This window comes from Eubalaena glacialis, chromosome 13 (genome assembly GCF_028564815.1).
Source record: "Eubalaena glacialis isolate mEubGla1 chromosome 13, mEubGla1.1.hap2.+ XY, whole genome shotgun sequence".
NCBI classification, from domain to species: domain Eukaryota; kingdom Metazoa; phylum Chordata; class Mammalia; order Artiodactyla; family Balaenidae; genus Eubalaena; species Eubalaena glacialis.
The window spans coordinates 22507889-22525894 of record NC_083728.1 but is presented as its reverse complement, the minus strand read 5'-3'; the positions used below and the strand labels follow the sequence as shown (position 1 = coordinate 22525894).

The window sequence follows — 18006 nt, the reverse complement described above, 5'->3', positions numbered from 1 at the left end:
TGCTAACTCAAAATAATAGTGGCAGCTTTCTGAAGATGCTGACACTTTGCTGATTCACCAGCCTGGTTCCTGCTGGGGAGAAGACTGACACAAGAAGTGTGCTCGACATCAGGATGTTTGGGAAAGACAACGGCACAGATGTTCCAAGTTATTACGTTCTGGTCTTTAAGAAGGGAAAAAAACAAGTCCCCCTATAATAACTTTGACAGACTGCCATTTCCCTCCTGTTTTCTGAGAGCTAAACTGTTTTTTCCCCTTCTTGTCTGCTAACCTTCACCCTGCTGCCCTAATGATATTTTTTTAAATCTAATTTTTTAATTATGCCCTACATCAAGTTTAAAGTGCATTTGAAATTTTTTAAATTACCTCATTTTAATTAGATGCAGCAATTAGGGTAAATGTCATCCTATTCAAAGTACCGTTTTTCTTGAAAGTGGTTTCAAGAAAGGGTAGGCCCTCTTGACTTGCATCTTACATATCCTCTATCAGTTGGAATGTTGATCTCCCAGTAGCATTGCACTCTGCTTCTTGTCTTATCTGTGATCTATAATGGAAATTTTTCTTCGGGAAACGGTTGTTAACAATTTACTGTTGTACAGCTGTAACTGCCCGAAACACCTTACCGTGAATAAACAATTTCGTGGCAGTCAGGACTTAAATTTTTAATCTTTTTTAACTCTTCGTTTATCAACCAAAACCATACATGGCTGGTTATGGTCCCAGCAAGCACAGGTCATCTTTGCTTTGTCCTTCTCTGAGAAAACATAAACTATAGGGACTTTAATTGGATCAGAGGCTGGTTTGTTGTAACCTTAAGAGGCAGAGGATGTGAGAAAACAGCTTGTGCCTCGTCCTTTCAACCGTGAGAAGCAGCTTCAGAGTTTATTCTGGCGCTCTGCATCACTGCTGCTGGTGAGGGCTTGTCAGCGCTTCTGTGCCTCATCTCCCCCCTTGAGAGGCTGGAACTCAGCCATCAGTTGGCTGTGGAGAGGAATTCTGGTCCGTGAAGAGCACCTCTGGGGGTGAGGGGCAGAGAGGGAGGGGCACACCCCGCACATGGATTGAAGAGTCACTCTGAATGCATTAGGAGGGAACACAAGGTGGGATTCAACAGCTGCTGCCTTTAGAAATATTGCTTTTTAAAACAATTTTTCCTTTAAAATAAATCATTTAAACATGTTTAGAGCCCTTTTTTGTGACCCTTTTGGAGTGTTTCTACAGAAAAATAAAATCAAAGGTACATTTAAAGGTATTTTATTATTTTATTTTATTTTATTTATTTTTATTTTTTATAAATTAATTTATTTTTATTTTTGTCTGTGTTGTGTCTTCGTTGCTGCCTGCGGGCTTTCTCTAGTTGCAGTGAGCGGGGGCTACTCTTCGTTGCGGTGTGCGGGCTCCTCATTGCAGTGGCTTTTCTTGTTGTGGAGCACGGGCTCTAGGCACGTGGGCTTCAATAGTTGTGGCACGTGGGCTCAGTAGCTGTGGCTTGCGGACTCTAGAGCGCAGGCTCAGTAGTTGTGGCGCACAGGCTTAGTTGCACTGCGCTTGGTGGCGCAGTGGTTAAGAATCTGCCTGCCAATGCAGGGGACACGGGTTCGAGCCCTGGTCCGGGAAGATACCACATGCTGTGGAGCAGCTAAGCCCGTGCACCACAACTACTGAAGCCCACGCGTCTAGAGCCCGTGCTCTGCAATGAGAAGCCACCGCAATGATAAGCCCGCGCACCGCAACGAAGAGTAGCCCCCGCTCGCCGCAACTAGAGAAAAGCGTGGGTGTAGCAACGAAGACCCAATGCAGCCAAAAATAAATTAATTAATTAATTAAAAAATAACTCCAGTTGATAGCAAAAACACTCACATTACTATGTGTGGTAAGTGCCCTTGGAGTGTTATGCTCAGGAAGTACCATTGGTGTTCTGAGAAAACGTAGGTCATCTCTGGTTTGGCAGTGTTTAGGGAATTGGGCATTGGAGATGGGTAAGCTTTTGATAGATGTGGAGATTAGTGTGCATTTCAAGTTTATTTTCACGATATCTACCATGGCAATGGAAATTGCCATTCCTCACGTGCTGGAAGCTGATGTGCTCACGTAGTCACTACAAACTTATAGGGATATCAGGTCCATGGCTTTATTTATTTTTAAAATCATGACCACTGCTTCCCAGCTAAGTGCCCTATTCTTTAATAAGAACTATTGAATAATATAAACCAGATTTTTTCAAATCTGCTTTCTCTCCACCCATTTGTGATTCAGAAAAATGAGGTCTCATTGTACTGTTAACTGAGGGCATCAGTACAGTTGGTTGCATGCTAATATGCAGGAAGGGAGAGATTTGTTTTGTTAGTTACAGAGTAGATCATTGGTCCTGATGGGACAGCTCTATTTTGTCTGAAATAGGGAGTAGTCGTTAGCACTATTTTCTAAATTACTGCTTAGTTTTCTCAAACTCTAGAAAGCCAGGAGAACTTGCAAAGTTGTCCCGTTGGATTTTGTGAAGAATTATTGTGGGAATTGGAAAATAAAGGGCAGACAGGTTTTTTTTAGACCAGCAGGGATCAATTGCACTTGAGCAGTTTGGGTCTATACGACACACCGTATTATCCCAGAGGGTGTGTACAACAGTCAGGGGTGCCTTGTGTTCGAGCCCCAGCGCTAATGAGCAGGAATAGGGCTGGGAAGGGTTTGCGCCTCCTAAGGGCTTTCTTCTAATTGGACTGGGAGGGAGTTGGCTATTGCTCCAGTGCTTTCCTGCAAGCACTGTCTAACAAGACTTTATATGTCAAGCTGTTGTTTTGCTAAGAGCTATTCTTTTCTTGATATTTCTAGAATCAAAATTACACTGAAAAGAATTTACTTCTTTTCCTCATTGGTAGTCTAACTTCCCTGATAATCTGTACTGATAAACCACCCATTTTTTGGAGCCATTTAATTATGCTCTGAAGTAAGTCAGATTAGGAGAAAAGTGCCAAAATGGCAATCTAGGAAAAGGACCTCTTAATGTAACTTTTGATCTTGCTTATGAGTTTTAGGTGAATTCCATGTCCTTGGAAGGCTAGGGTGGTTGTAGCCTGCTTTGGACATTTCCCCTGTGGCCTAATAGTGCCCACTAACATTTAGTAGGTACTTAATAAATGTTGAATGAGGATATTTTTTTCCCTCATTATTTTGATTAAGGATTGGGGTAACATTAAGGATCTAGATTCATTCTAGGTAGTTCTGTGCCATTATTTTAAAAGGAGAAAAAGACCATTTTGTCTGTTTAGAAATTCATCTGCATTAATTGAGCTATATCTAATCACTCTTCTAATCTAGGAATAAAAGAAAAAAAGACTTCTAAAAAACCCCACATTTTTTCCATTAAATCAGTTACATACTGTGAATCTAGACTGGTCATTTTTCTTAAAGAAGCATTTTTGAAAGGACTTTTTAAAAAAGCCATCTGCTTAATATATTTTGTTCCTCTTTATCTTTTTTTTTCTTTTAATAATTTTGTTCCTTATGGTCACATCTCACTGGAGATTAATGAAATTGATGCTCCCTTTCTGTCCCAAGACTCTACCTGAGATCAGGCCAAAAAAACAAATATCTAAAGCCAAAATAAAAGCAAATACGCCTCTTTTTCTAAAAGCCATTGTGTTGTGGGCCATTTTGTACCCAGCTGGTCTTTTCTACTTCACCTCTTATTATACTGGCTTATTGCCCCAGTAGTGGACAGGTGCAGAGGGAGTGAGTGGGGTGGCCTTTCTACCCGACATGACAAAATAGGCTATCAGAAACTGTGTTTTTAGTAATTCGCAAAGAGACAGGCTCTCTGTTTTCCTATTGCACTTGGATGGGAGAGCCTTTCACCTTGTGAAATGAAATTGTAACTACAGTGGAAAAACCTATCACCCATGCCCAGAGTCTGCTTGTGAAGAAATGCTGGATGGGTGGCAGACCATGCTGAATTTTCTCATTAAGACTGAGAGTTCATCTGTTTATCTTTAGTTTCACTTCTTATTCCTCTTTCTAGTCTTCAAATGACCTCTATCTTCTGGATCATATTATATTACTCGGGAGTTGATGATTACAATTATGGACTCATTACTGCCTTGCTGAAATGCTATTTGGTGAAAGTTGAGAATTTATGTAAAATCAGTTAGTGGTAGGATTGATGAGTTGTTTATCAGACCTGGTAGCTGGTAAGTGATTTCTTGTTTGACTTCTCAACTGAGGCAGGAGTGTAGTAGACAAGGAGATATCCACTGGACCATTATAAGAAATGACTTTTCTTGGTAAAAGTTAGACATTTATTCTGTTCCTATATAAAATGATCACCATTGTCAAATTTTCTTTTCCTTTTTCCCCCCAGGTTTAATGTGACCCATTTGTGAGCATGGTATAAGAATAATCAAAGAAAAATATGATACCTGTCCCATAAGACCTTAGAGGCTGAAAAAGGACTTGATCAATCTGAATTTCTGTGGCATAGCTGAAATACAAAATTAGATCTTCCAACCCATTGTGACCCAGAAAGGGAGGATCATGCTGTCGTTAGCTTAAATTTTAGATTTTAGAGGTTTTAGAAAAAATGAAGGCAATAGTGAGGGTTTGGCCATTCTGTGGGAAGAATTGACTAACAGCAATCTTTATTATAGTGCTTTCTTATTTTCTCAGTACTTGGATTTACTTGCCCTTTGACATACATGATGTCATTTATTCCTTATAGCTACTGGGTGAGATAGGCTGGGCAGAGATCATTACCACCATTTTACAGATGAGGAAACTAAGCTGTAAAGAAATAAAGGAGCTTGAGCAAGATTCCATAGTGTTAACAATTTGGGGACAGTTTGGTTCACTAAAGATAGGAAGCAAAGATAAATGTGATATGACCCCTGTCCTCGAGTTTGCCCTGACTCTTCATCTATTGTTCTTTCATATATGCCCCACCTGTCTCCTGAGGCTAATGTTTAATTAATAATCATAGTAAGTACTTAGTGGGGCATGATGTTATTCAGGGGATGTAATGATAGTACTTATCGCATGCCCGATTCACATCCTTGTCCTATAGACATCTGACTCTATGGTGGATGGATGGATAGATGGATGAAATGTCATCATGCATATTAAATAAGCAGGTGGATAAATAATAAGATTTTTACATCTCATATGTAAGAACTTTTCAAGAGAATAAATATGGGAGCTTCTCAGATGAGGAGAATGAGGAGTTGTTAGTATTTTGTTCTTTTTCCTGGGATTTTAATAATTTATGATGGAAGTAAGTGACAGTCCTTTTCTCTGTTATTATAGTAGGGTCAATACCTAGAATATACCTGAATCTAGCTGTTTTTAAACCTGGTTTATACTCCCCTGTGCATTAATATGGAGAGTAGTGGCAAAGGTATTGTTTTTGGAATCAGGTGGACCTAACATTCTCCCTTACTATTGCAGTGACCTTTAGATAAGTTAATTAACCACTCTGAGCTTTCGCTTTCTTATCTGTAAAATGGGGATCACACTTATAATGCTGCTGTGAGAATTCAGTAGCACAGTGCTTGGCATAATGATGACTTTTTAAAAATGGTAGTTATTATGATGGCATCTACAGCAGTGTTTAGAGAGGGAGAACTCCTAATTCCTACTACTCAGAATTTCTAGATGTTAGTTTGGTTAGGCTGTTTTTTTTTTTTTAATTCAAACAATTTAAGTATTTTAGTTTACTATACATCATGTTTGATACATGGTCTTTTGTGTCAAGAGCTTTCTGGTTACTTTGTTAATAAAGACTGCGAACTATACCCATGAAGGAGTTTTATCCAAAGACCTTTACTCTCATTGTACACATAGAGTTTCATAGTACACCCAAGTTTTGTGTATATATTACTTTAAAGTGTGAAAGAATAAGACACGGAAAGCTTAATTACTTATTCATGATGGTCAGCTGGTCAGGTATAGATAAATAAAACAAACGTTTGAATAATTTTTCTTTTAGCAAAAGATGTTCATAAAATACCTGTAACATCAGTTGGCAGTTAGCAAGTCCTATCATTCTTGTTAATATGTCCTGTATCTTTCTTTTTATTTTTTCTTTCCAGTTTGCATTGAAACTGCCCTGATTCTGACCCTTGTCGTCTCACTTCTGCACTCTTTTGTGTGTGGTAGCTTCGGAACAGGTCTTCCTCCTTCAGGCCTGGCTTTTCCCCATACCCCCCATCTACCCACCCCCAAACCCAACACTCACAGTGCTTTAGTGCATCCTGCACACAGGTATTATATTATTCTTTCAAGATATTATTTTCTTCATATGAGTCTAGTTATAATTTTCTCCCCTCCCTCTTCCCTAATCCTCTTTCTTCTCTTCATATACCTTTGTACATTCTAATCTCTCTGTGTATATTCCTGATGTTTTGCTTTCTAGCCTACCTGCCCTCATCTATTTAGTGGCCTGTTTTCTGACCAGTCATCTTCTAGCAAATCTTTCCTTATGTCCCAGTTCAGTTTGCTCCTTTTTCAGGATGTGTGTAGTTCAGGTTGTCTGTATTCCTCATTTGTTACATGTTGGTAATTGCCTGTGGTATATAATTTTTTTAAATGTCTTTAGTTACCTTAACTTCCTCATTTTATCAATGAGGAAACTGAGGCCCAGCGTGAGTAGATTTGCCTTTGTCACTATCACAGTGCTTTACTCATCATAAGCATTCAGTAAATGCTGGTTGACAGAGCAAGTGGTGTGTGTGTGTGTGTGTATGTATGTGTCCAAGGTGAGGGAAGGGAAACTTAGTTTAGTTTGGGCTTCCAGTTTCCAAACATAACTCCTTTTTTCTCTCCTTCATGTTTTCTTTCTCCTATATGTCCCTGTCTCTCTCTTTTTGCCTTGTGTTTAATCATCATTTTTCACCTTCCTTTTATGTCCAAAGCAACATGGTATTTAAGAGGAAGGGAGGTTGGTGGGGTCTAGCACAGTCCAATGTAAATCCTTCCCTCTACATTTTAAACCTATTTTGTCACGCCCTGATTTCTGAAGACTCCTTGGTGAACACCAGCCATCTTATCTCAGAAGAAATCATTACTGTCTTTGAAGGTGAAGTGTAGAAGGTAGTTAAGATTATACTGAGTTCCAAGAATTTAAATTATGAGGTAAGGTTAAGGGTGTTGGCCTGTTTCTCACTGGAAAAGTGACCTCCCAAGTGATCTATTTGAAGTTTTGAAATTTATGAAAATGCACTGAACCTATGGAATAAGTTGCCAGGAAGGCAGCATAAGGAAAGGAACTAAGTGAAGCAGTTACCAACATTTATTGAACACCCACTGTGAGTAGAACCTTGTTGAAGAGATGTTAATAAAATGAGAGTGTATTAAAGGTAAATGGTGATGAAGCGATTGACCAGGAAATGGAAGGGAACCAAATATTTTAATAAAATGTCAGTTGGGTTTTCATATGTATGTGTTACCCTTAACATTTTTCACATGTGTCCATAGCTGTGGTTGATTTGCTTCAGGAATTAACAGATATAGACACCCTCCATGAGAGTGAAGAAGGAGCAGAAGTACTCATTGACGCTCTGGTAAGTTCCACGTCCCTCTGGGGTTTTGCAGGTGTGTGTACGGTGTTGGCATCCTCCCCACCATTGTCTCTGTGAGGGGCACGGGCTGGGTGTCAGGAAGAGCTCTGTGGCAAGGCTGGATTGAATGAGGAGAGTAAGAAAGTAAAGTGCAACATGTGGGGTACTTTATTCTTTGGAACTGTGTTAGGGCAGGGGTTGTAGAGTCCTAGTATTTATTAAATATGTGCTGTAGGCAGGCGTTTTCTTGTTTTTTACACTTTATTTAATCCTCACTGTATCCTCTCAGAAGGGTATTACCGCTATTACTCCCATTTATAGCCATGAAGCTGAGGCTTAGAGAGGCCAAACAACCTGCCCGTGGTCACATGGCTGGGATTTGAACCTGTGTTCTCTTTGACTCCACGTTCCTGCTCGCCCGCCCTCACTGTGTTGCTTCTGACCTTTTTACAAAGAGTTTTTGCAGAAAAGAGTTTCTTTTCTTCTCTGGGCTTTATAATCCCAAGCGCTAGTAAAGACAGGTATCATTATTATTTGGTATACAGGTAGGGAATCGGAGAATGTTTAAAAACAAGAACAAACCTTCTAGCTCATACAGGTCCGAGTAGCAGCCACTGACTGCAGAAGACAGGGTCAGCTGATTTCTGTGTTCCTTTTTGTGGAGCCTAGGCAAGGCCTCAGAATCTTCTTCAGGTATTATTCTAGGAATCAGCCAATCCAAAGAATTTATATGTGAGGTGAACTGATGTAATCTCATCAACTCACTTTATCCTTGAGGAAGCCCAGATGCAGAAGTGAAGCCTTCCACTGCATCACTCTCAGCCAGTCCCTGTAACAGCAAAGATGAGCTTCTGCATGTTGTGATCCCCACTGCAGTCCTGTCCCACAGCACCGGTTTCCCTCTTACCAGGCATGGGAGAGGGCCCCAGGGCCCCACAGCTGGCCAGTGGCAGGAGTGACTCTACTCCAGCCTCTTACCCTGATACTGCCTGTGGAGCTCTGTCCACCCACCAAGCTATCTCCCTCCTCAAGTTTCTGTTGATTTTCCATCCTTTCTGTTGTCTTCTGCTGTCTGGTCTTTTCTCTCTGGTTAAGAATGTTAATAAGTACTGGTTTTGATGCAGTTTGCAGAGTTTATCAAAGGTCCATGTAGCCACTTGTATCAGAAGCACCTGGGGTGCTTGTTAGGCTGCTTTCTGGCCCCATCCAAGACCTGCTGAATCAGAATGGCTGGGACTAGGGCCCCAAATGATTCTGAGACCCCACTGCTACACTGCCCACCCCCTCCTCACCCTTTCTCTCTCGAGGTTCTTGACACAAGAAATTTCCCATGTGCCATGCTCACAGCTACCATTTGGTGTGAAAGAAGGGGCTGTGAACCCACTGGATATGAAGGACTGTCTCTTAGAGAGAGCGAGGCTGGAGTCCAGCAGGGCCATTTGTGACTGAGTATGATGAAAATTTCTATGGCCATTTTTCTTTCAAGCTCCTTCCTAGAGCGAACTGCCACTTTTGTAGAATTCAGGACCTTTATTTTTCCTTTGAACCACTGTGCAGACAGAAGAGGGTGATGTCGGGGTGTCCTTTTGTTTGGAGGAGCATCTGAAGGAAGGCTGTGGCACTTGCTCCTTCTCCATGTCCCCACGGTGTCATTTGTGTAGTCTTACCTTTCAGAGGTTAATTACAGTGGCCCTGAATGAGCCTTCCTGCCTGGACTCTGGGCTGATTTTAATTATCATCCTTTGCCTGTGTGAATAGAGGAAACAAGAAAGGAACAGCTAGCTGGTCTGCTGCCTGTAAAACGTACCCAGAAACAGCAATTCACACAAAAGCCCCCTTTGTGTTTTCTGTGTTGCCAAGCCCACCAACAAAAGCTGGATCTTGCAGATTTTATTGTTTGTTTGGGAAGAGACAGTTCATCCTCAGTCTGGGGAGCCATTAGGTAGCTGCTATACAGGGTTTTCTGTTTGTTTTGTTTAGTTTCTTTTTTATTATATTACTTTAAGATTTTGACTCTTACAGCTTTATACTGGTGGGGCTGGTGTGAATCACAAACAATTGAACATTTCTAGACTCCCATATATTATTTGCTTATCTGCAGCCAGTGAGGAGCCATCAGTAAATATCAGAGAGCAGAACTGGTAGGTGGTCTTCATCTGTTTTTTTTCTACCCTTGTGCTACATTCAGGAAGAAGTTTGATAAGTATTCTCATATTACAAGGGTTGAGTTGTCTTCGTAGTTTTAATTTGGGGCCAATATTGGAGGCCTGGAATTGCATGAGCAGAGGCTAGAGGACATGTAGTAGAATTTATTGTGATGTTCAGTTTGCAGTTATTTCCTTGGTCGTTTTCTCAGTTGGAAGTCCTAAGCAATAGAATAGCACATTTGTGGGGAGAGAGTGCTGTCCTGGTATTCTCAGGGATCTTTCGGGTTTAAAGTTTGGTTTATATCCACTGCTATTACTTATGCAAAAGGCGAATATTTGTGCTTTGTAACAAGTTGATTTAGTAGCCTGGAAAATAGACTCTTTTCTGAGGAGTGGGAACACAGGGTATTTGCTTTGATGGCAGTTCTCTGGCATGCCTCTCTAAAGAAGACATTGGACTCCTTGAGAGTCATGATTAGATTACAGTCATTTCCCTACTTACCAGTCCCAAAATTTGCCATGCGCTTGGCAATCCCATGCCTTTGCTCACATCTGCCTTCAGCTTGGCAAGGCTTGCTTCCCCTTGCTATCTGGAATACTCCTACTCATTCTTTAAAGCCTCACTTAAACCTTGTCTCTCCTGAGTTTTTTTCAGACTCATCACTTCAGCAGAATTTGTGTTCCCCTACCACTGTGTATATCCTGGCACTGTTTATAAGTTTGTCTTCCCTGAGATGTGATCCCGATCAGGGGAGTGGCCAAAGTGGTGGCTTTGTCACTTACCATCTGTGTGACCTTGAGAAAGTTACCTATCTTCTCTGTACTCAGTTCATTCTTCTGTAAAATGGGGATAACAGTAGTGCCTATTGCATAGAGCTGAAGTGAAGAATAAATGAGATACTTAGTAGGTCTTTAGAACAGTGTCTGGCACAGAGTAAACACCCAATAAATGTTGGCCATTGTCTTAATAAAGGTATAAATGTCTGGGACATATTAAGTACTTAGTAAATGTCAAGTTAAAATGATATATATCACATGCCACACAGTGAAATGTTTGTGAATGTTTGTTGACTTCAACAAACATTTTTTTTCATTTCAGCAAATGTTCAAAAAACATTTTGAACACATACCCAAAAACATCTGGAGGGTGTGGACCTAAATGAGACATGGGGGGATAGATGGTTTAGTTTAAAAAAAAACAAGAGGATGAAATAAGTAATGATAATACAAGGCAGAGCATTAAGAATGACTGTGAGAGATGCAAGCTTCTTTGGAAATGAGGAGGAGAGATCCATCCCTTCTGATGGGGAAGAACCAGGAGGGACGGCAGAGCTGTAGGTATTGGCCATGGCCCCTGTAGGGAGGCTTCAATTTGAGGGTGCTTGGAGGTGTCACAGCCAGAGGAGGTGGAAATGTGGCTGGGAGCCACCACTTACTATAGTTTCACAATGTGGCTTTGATGTGGAGAGCCAGGAGATTGCCCTATACCCATTCTTGCCCTCAATTAACCCTACTTAAATTTTGAAGCTTGAGCTGGTGGGCAATGCATTTGTGCTACTCAGGTGAGGCTGAAGTTGGCAGGTTTTCGGTTGTTCTAAGGGTACTTATGTAAATTTCTGGATGCTACCACTTTTATCCCCTCCCATTTCTATTAACGTCCTCACCTTCATGTGTATTCGTTCTCAAGCAGAATTCATTTGGCCATTCATTTCACTAATTGTTTATTGAATGCTTAGTGTGTTCTGGATTCTAAGAATTGCGTGTGTAACAGTGAGCAAGACTGACAAAGTCTGTTTTTGTGGAGCTCGTATTCTAGTGTCGGGAGAAACAGTAAATAAGTAAACGAGAAAACAGGTAATGACTCCCTGTTACATAGAGAATTAACATAGAATGATGTCCTGTAGAGCAACTGGAGAATCACATCAAATTAGATAGTCAGGAAAGGCCTGAGTTCTGGGTGATGAGAAGAAGCCAGCCATTCAGAATGACCAAGGGCAAGGAGTGAGTTTGACATACTCAAGGAACAGAAAAAAGGCCGGTACTGTTAGAGCACAGCTGGGGTGAAGGGAGAGAGCACCGTCAGGGCCAGACCACACTGGGCTTTGTAGGCCTTGTAGTAAGTTCGGGTGGGATTGCCAGTGTGCAAGGGAGTAGTAACATAGTCTGACCTAACATTTTAAAAAGACCACTCTGGGAGCTGTGTCGATAACGGATTGGAGGGGCAAGAGTGGAAGCTAGAATATATTGGGTTGCAGCAGGCCTAAGTTTTACATTATGACCATATTACTATGTGTATTTTCAAAACTTACTGCTTGGTCAAGATTCAGTGGGTGTGTGTATAGGGCAGGGGGAGGGTTTATTATTGTTTTTTAAATATGAAATTTCCAGAGCTCATAGTAGGTAGAAAAACTCCAGTCAAGCTCTTGAGAAACCTTGTTGGCAGATTGTGCAAGATAGAAAAGGAATCCTTCAAACCCTCTCATCTCCCCTCATCTATCCCTTTTTTATTTCCTCATCTTCTCTTGTATCTACCCTCTCTGGTCAACTGGAAAAATATGACTGATCATGCCCTTGAACCCTGTCTCAGTAGGACCTGGTGGAGTATTGTTTGGGAGACCTGGTAACAAGCGGAAAAAGCCAATGCCTTATCAGAAAACATCAGGCTTAAGACGGTCATGATTTCCAAGGCCAGGGTTGCTCTAGCTGATGCTTTAATCCCTAAGCAGGATTTGGTTTTAGTTTCAGAGTTAGTCACAGGTCCAAAACAGGCAGGAAGGTGGTAGACCCAAGAGTTTAGAGGGACAGAATGCTAATTTGTGCTTCTTACTAGATGATATCTGGAGCTATGCATAATATAAATGTTTTCCTGAGGGTTTTCTCAGCTAAATGTATTTTGACTGCTTTGACCCTCCTGCAGTCAGATAAAATTGCATTTAACCCAGCTAAACATAAAGTTTCACACTTTGCAAGCTTAAAAAGGCTGTCTGTTAGAAGTTAGATTTTTGTAGCAAGAAAAAAAGATTTCCTCCAGCCAGACACCCATTACCAATAACCATTCAGTTCTGAGATATGAATGTGTTGCTTACTGCCACTGTCCCCACCACTCTCCAGACAGCAGACCATGGGTAACATAACTAAGAATCAAGGAAAGGGGACAGGGGGATAATGCACATAAAGCATCAATAAGCAGTTGAAACCGGTGAGGCAGTTTGCAGAACCGACAAGCAGTGTGATACCCAGCGGAGTTGCAGTGTCTGCTGCTTTAGGATTCAGGGAGATTATAAGTCAATCAGGGTGATTTAGGGAAAAACAAACTGTGACATGGTTCATGTTTTTCCCCCGGATGTTTTTCTGTTTTCTCTCACATACCCAAATTGTCCAATTAATTAAGGAAAATATTGCAGTGGATTTCTTTGGTGAAGCTTTTGCTGGCTGTGAGATTTGAGAGCAAGATTGTATATCTCCTTGATATAAGAGAGGGAAACAGCTCTTTCTCGTATTTACAGGAGTTCTCAATTCTGGCATCAGTATCCCCTCCAATCTGCAACTAGTGTCTTTCATTGCTTCTCACACCAGGGCATAAAGGAGAGCCTAGAAAAATCTGCCTCATTCGTGATTCAGGTATCCCAAATTAGTCAACAACTTCAGCTTTTCCCCCATCCAGATGCTTCCATTAAGTCTCACCCAGAAAGAGTAAAGAGGCCTTCTTTGAAGATGTCTCTCTTGCCACTGTTCCATCCTCAGGCTCAGTTTGAATTGTCCATAGAGCACGTTATACACAAGTGTTCAGGAGGCCATCAGTTGAATGAGATCATTTCCTTCTCTCTCCTTTCTTTCCTCTCCTTTCTTTTCCCCTCATTGAAGTGACAGGATATGATGGGAAAAAATAGTCTCGGAGTTGGTCACTTCTGCCACAAGCTTTGTGACTTTGACCAGGCTAATTAACCTCTCTGGACCTTTGTTTTTCTCACCTGTAAAAGTTGTGAGGATTACATGAGAGTAAATGGAACAATGTATATAAAAATATGACTACAGTACACAAAGTAAAGTGTTTTGTCAGTTTATTTAAATTTAGCAAAATTACTGACTGTCTGCTATGTATAGTATTGCACTTGACTTTGAGGAGTGTACCAAGATAAATGAGGGTGCAGTGCCTGCCTTCAAAGAATTTGAGTTTTTCTTAGCCCGTGGGAGATATGAACAGTGCATAATCAGGTGTCAGAAGAAGTAAAGGGCTAGATTCAAACTCTCTACTTAATTTTTGAACCAGACCCAGGGTAAAGTATGCCATATAATTTCATTTAATCTTTACAACTTATTCCCATTTCCTAAGTGAAGAAACTGAGGTGGTGAGAGAGAGGATACACCATGGGTATGCAGCAAATCTTATCTTCCAGTATAGGTTTACTTATTGGCTATGACTTAGAAATGTATTACCAGACAGATAATCACTTCTTGATTATTAGGTGTTTCCTTAGTTATCTTCCTTGGTGTGCCTCAGGGTTCCCCAAGGCAGTCTCTGTAAGGGGCACACATTGTGGCCAGAAGGTAGTGTGAAGCGGTGTAAGCATTATTTCACCTAAGAAGGAAGCTTGGTTTTTGCTTCTGCTGCCACTGCTTAGTAGCTGTGTGGTCTTGGCTAAGTCATTAATCTCTTGAATATCATCTATATGATGTGGCTACTAAAATTTTCCTATAAGTGTTATGTGAATCAAATTAAATAAGAGAAATGTAATTGCTTTCTTATGCATTATGTGTAATACAAACATAAGATATTTTATTCTGTTAATATTCTTTTCGAGAAGGAGTCAGAAGTTCATCAAAAGTAATAGTTTCATAAAAGCTTGATGTAGAAACTTAGGAATGTTTTGAGTTTAACCCTAAATTTTGATGTCAGTGTAAATATGGCAAGTAAACTTTCCAACTGAATATCTCCTGGTGCTGTGGTCTAGAAATGTGCTTTTGACTTGAATGAACTTGTGACTTGACTTAAGATGGCATTTTTGTAAGGTGTTTAAATACCACATAGAAGTAGAAAGAGCACAGGACTTGATTTCAGAAGGCCTAGGTTCAAGTGCTAGTATGTCACTCAGTCAAATATGTAACCTTGAATTTTACCTTGTCCCCTTAAGCTTCAATCTAAAGTTAGGGATAGGGCTTCCCTGGTGGCGCAGTGGTTGAGAATCTGCCTGCTAATGCAGGGGACACGGGTTTGCGCCCTGGTCTGGGAAGATCCCACATGCCGTGGAGCAACTAGGCCCGTGAGCCACAACTACTGAGCCTGCGCGTCTGGAGCCTGTGATCCGCAACAAGAGAGGCCGCGATAGTGAGAGGCCCGCGCACCGCAATGAAGAGTGGCCCCCGCTTGCCGCAACTACAGAAAGCCCTAGCACAGAAACGAAGACCCAACATAGCAATCAATCAATCAATCAATAAATAAATCTTAAAAAAAAATAAAATAAAATAAAGTTAGGGATAATGGTGCTTGCCCCTTCTTTGCCTCAGGGTCACTTCAAGCCTCAAAAGAGGTATTGGGATGGGAGAGCATACTGTAAACCATAAGTGGCAGGTTGTTTACTTTGTTCATTCAGTAGAGGAGTATGGGAATGACAACATTTTGGAGACTGTTTGTGACATGTATCCCATTCTCCTTTTGCTCCCCTGTTGCTGAAGGTGGACGGGCAAGTGGTAGCACTGCTTGTGCAGAATCTGGAGCGTCTGGATGAGTCTGTGAAAGAAGAGGCAGATGGCGTCCACAACACTCTGGGTAAGGGGAAGGGTGCCAGCATTTTCTGAGTTTCTTTGTGTTTGTTTTGGGGTTTGGTACTCATTTCCTTCCTCCTTCATTATAGAGTCAACAGCAGGAGGGTTTTCCTTTTTTCTGCTCCCAAACTGCCTTTTCAGAAATGAAGACCCTTGTGTAAATTTCATATAACTGCTGCTTTGGTTTGGCTTGTGGTAATAAAAGCAGAAATCCTTCCTGGACAAAAACTGCTGGCTTCTTTGAGCAGGCCTTTGCCTTTGCCTCCAAAAGTTAGGATGAAGTCTATGCAGGATGAATTCTTTTTTTTTTTTTTTTTTGCTTTGGAAAGTGTATATTTTACAGTTTTTGAATCCCCTTCTGTTGGTTCTTCTTCACATTTCCCTTCAGTGGAACTACAAACTTTTGAACAACTGTATACCGGCATACCTCATTTTATTGCACTTTATCGTGCTTTGCAGATATTACATTTTTACAAATTGAAAGTTTATGGCAACCCTGCATTGTCAGATGATAGTTAGCATTATATACTAATACAGTATTTTTAAATTAAGGTATGTACATTTTTTTAGACATAATGCTATTGCATACCTAATAGACTACATACAGTATAGTGTAAACATAACTTTTATATGCAATAGGAAACCAAAATATTCATGTGATTCGCTTTATTGTGATATTCGCTTTATTGCAGTGGTATGGAATCAAACCCACAGTACCTCCAAGGTATGCTTGTACCTTTATAGGACATTTTATTTGAAAAAGAGTTAGTATTTCTTTTGCTTCTTATGTGTACTTTGCTGTGTAAACTGTGGAAATATTGCTGTTAAGTTGGCTGCCCCTTTATCGTATGTTCATTTAAGTGGATTCCTCTGCAATATTTCGCCTCCTCCTCCTTCTCCTTGAGTCTCTCTAGTCTTTCCCCCTGCAAAGTTGCTGAACCAATAGCCTATTTAAAATTGTGCTTTTGGGTAGTCCTCTTTATCACTGGTCACTGTCTTGTAAAACCAAAGGTGACATATCTGTAAGCAGAGCTTGAGAAATGAACAAGGCCCAGCAGAAGTAGAAATTTTGATGAGATGAGATTTTCTCCCAGCTCCTTTGTGTCTACCACAGATTTCTCTTATAGTTTTATACTCTCTACTGTGAAGATTATCATAAAGAAGGAGGAAGACATGGCACCTAGGGAGTAAGAGAAGAGAGAACACAACAATCTGTGATTTGGGGGTTGGCTCTAGTCTAGAGCCAGAATTCGGCATTGCCATCTGTTAGCCTAATGCTGAATTTTGCTGAGTAGAAAGAGTATCAGAAGTCTTAACTGACAGTTAATAAAAAGAGCCTGATGTAATGGGAAAAGCACCGGCCTGGCAGTCTATGAAGATCTGTCTAGTTTCAACTTGGTCCCTTACCAACAGCTCAGGAGATTAATCCCTCTTTCCCTTATTAAGCATCCAATGTTTGTCAGGCACTGTTCTAGGCACTGGGTAAATTAAAGATGAATTAGACACAGTTCTTCTTAAGAGGCAGGCTGATGGGAAAGTCTTGAACAGAAAGGAAAGGTAATACAGGGTCACAAATGGTATAATAGTGGGGAGCACTATGGAAGTGAAGAGGAAGGGTCTCCAAATTGCTGGGTAGGAGCAGGTAGCTGATTAGGGCTGAATATGAAGACAGATGCATTTTTTAAAATTCATTTATTTATTTATTTTTGGCTGCGTTGAGTCTTCATTGCTGCGCGCGGGCTTTCTCTAGTTGCGGTGAGCAGGGGATACTCTTCGTTGCGATGCACAGGCTTCTCACTGCAGTGGCTTCTCTTGTTGTGGAGCATGGGCTCTAGGCGCGCAGGCTCAGTAGTTGTGGCGCACGACCTTAGTTGCTCCACAACGTGTGGGATCTTCCCGGACCAGGGATCGAACCCGTGTCCCTTGCATTGCAGGCGGATTCTTTTTTTTTTTTTTTTTTTTTATTTATTTAGTTTATTTATTTTGGGCGGCGTTGGGTCTTTGTTGCTGCGCACGGGCTTTCTCTAGTTGTGGTGAGCGGGGGCTACTCTTCATTGCGGTGCGCGGGCTTCTCATTGCGGTGGCTTCTCTTATTGAGGAGCACGGGCTCTAGGTGCACGGGCTTCAGTAGTTGTGGCACACAGGCTTCAGTAGTTGTGGCACGCGGGCTCAATAGTTGTGGCATGCGGGCTCAGTAGTTGTGGCTCACAGGCTCTAGAGCGCAGGCTCAGTAGTTGTGGCGCACATGCTTAGTTGCTCCATGGCATGTGGGATCTTCCCAGGCCAGGGCTTGAACCTGTATTCCCTGCATTGGCAGGCGGATTCTTAACCACTGCGCCACCAGGGAAGCCCAGCAGGTGGATTCTTAACCACTGCGCCACCAGGGAAGTCCCGACAGGGGCATTTTGACGGAGAAATGTGAGACGGGCAAGGCAGTATCATTTGTAAAGCCATGAATGGGCAAGGGCTTTGGGAGAAGACTAGAAATGTACTGTGGCAGTGTGAGGTAGGTATGGTGGGAGATGGGACCGGAGGAGTAAGTTTGTCCAGAT

At 41.4% G+C, this 18006-nt stretch overlaps 1 protein-coding gene across 1 annotated transcript in view; it reads left to right on the top strand.

Moving 5' to 3' along the window:
• CTNNBL1 (catenin beta like 1) overlaps positions 1-18006 on the top strand; it is a 171776-nt gene that overhangs the window by 44979 nt on the left and 108791 nt on the right. The window contains exons 5-6 of the mRNA XM_061207964.1: positions 7452-7547; positions 15365-15458. Coding sequence (XP_061063947.1) covers positions 7452-7547; positions 15365-15458 — 190 coding nt within the window. The remainder of the gene's footprint in view (positions 1-7451; positions 7548-15364; positions 15459-18006) is intronic.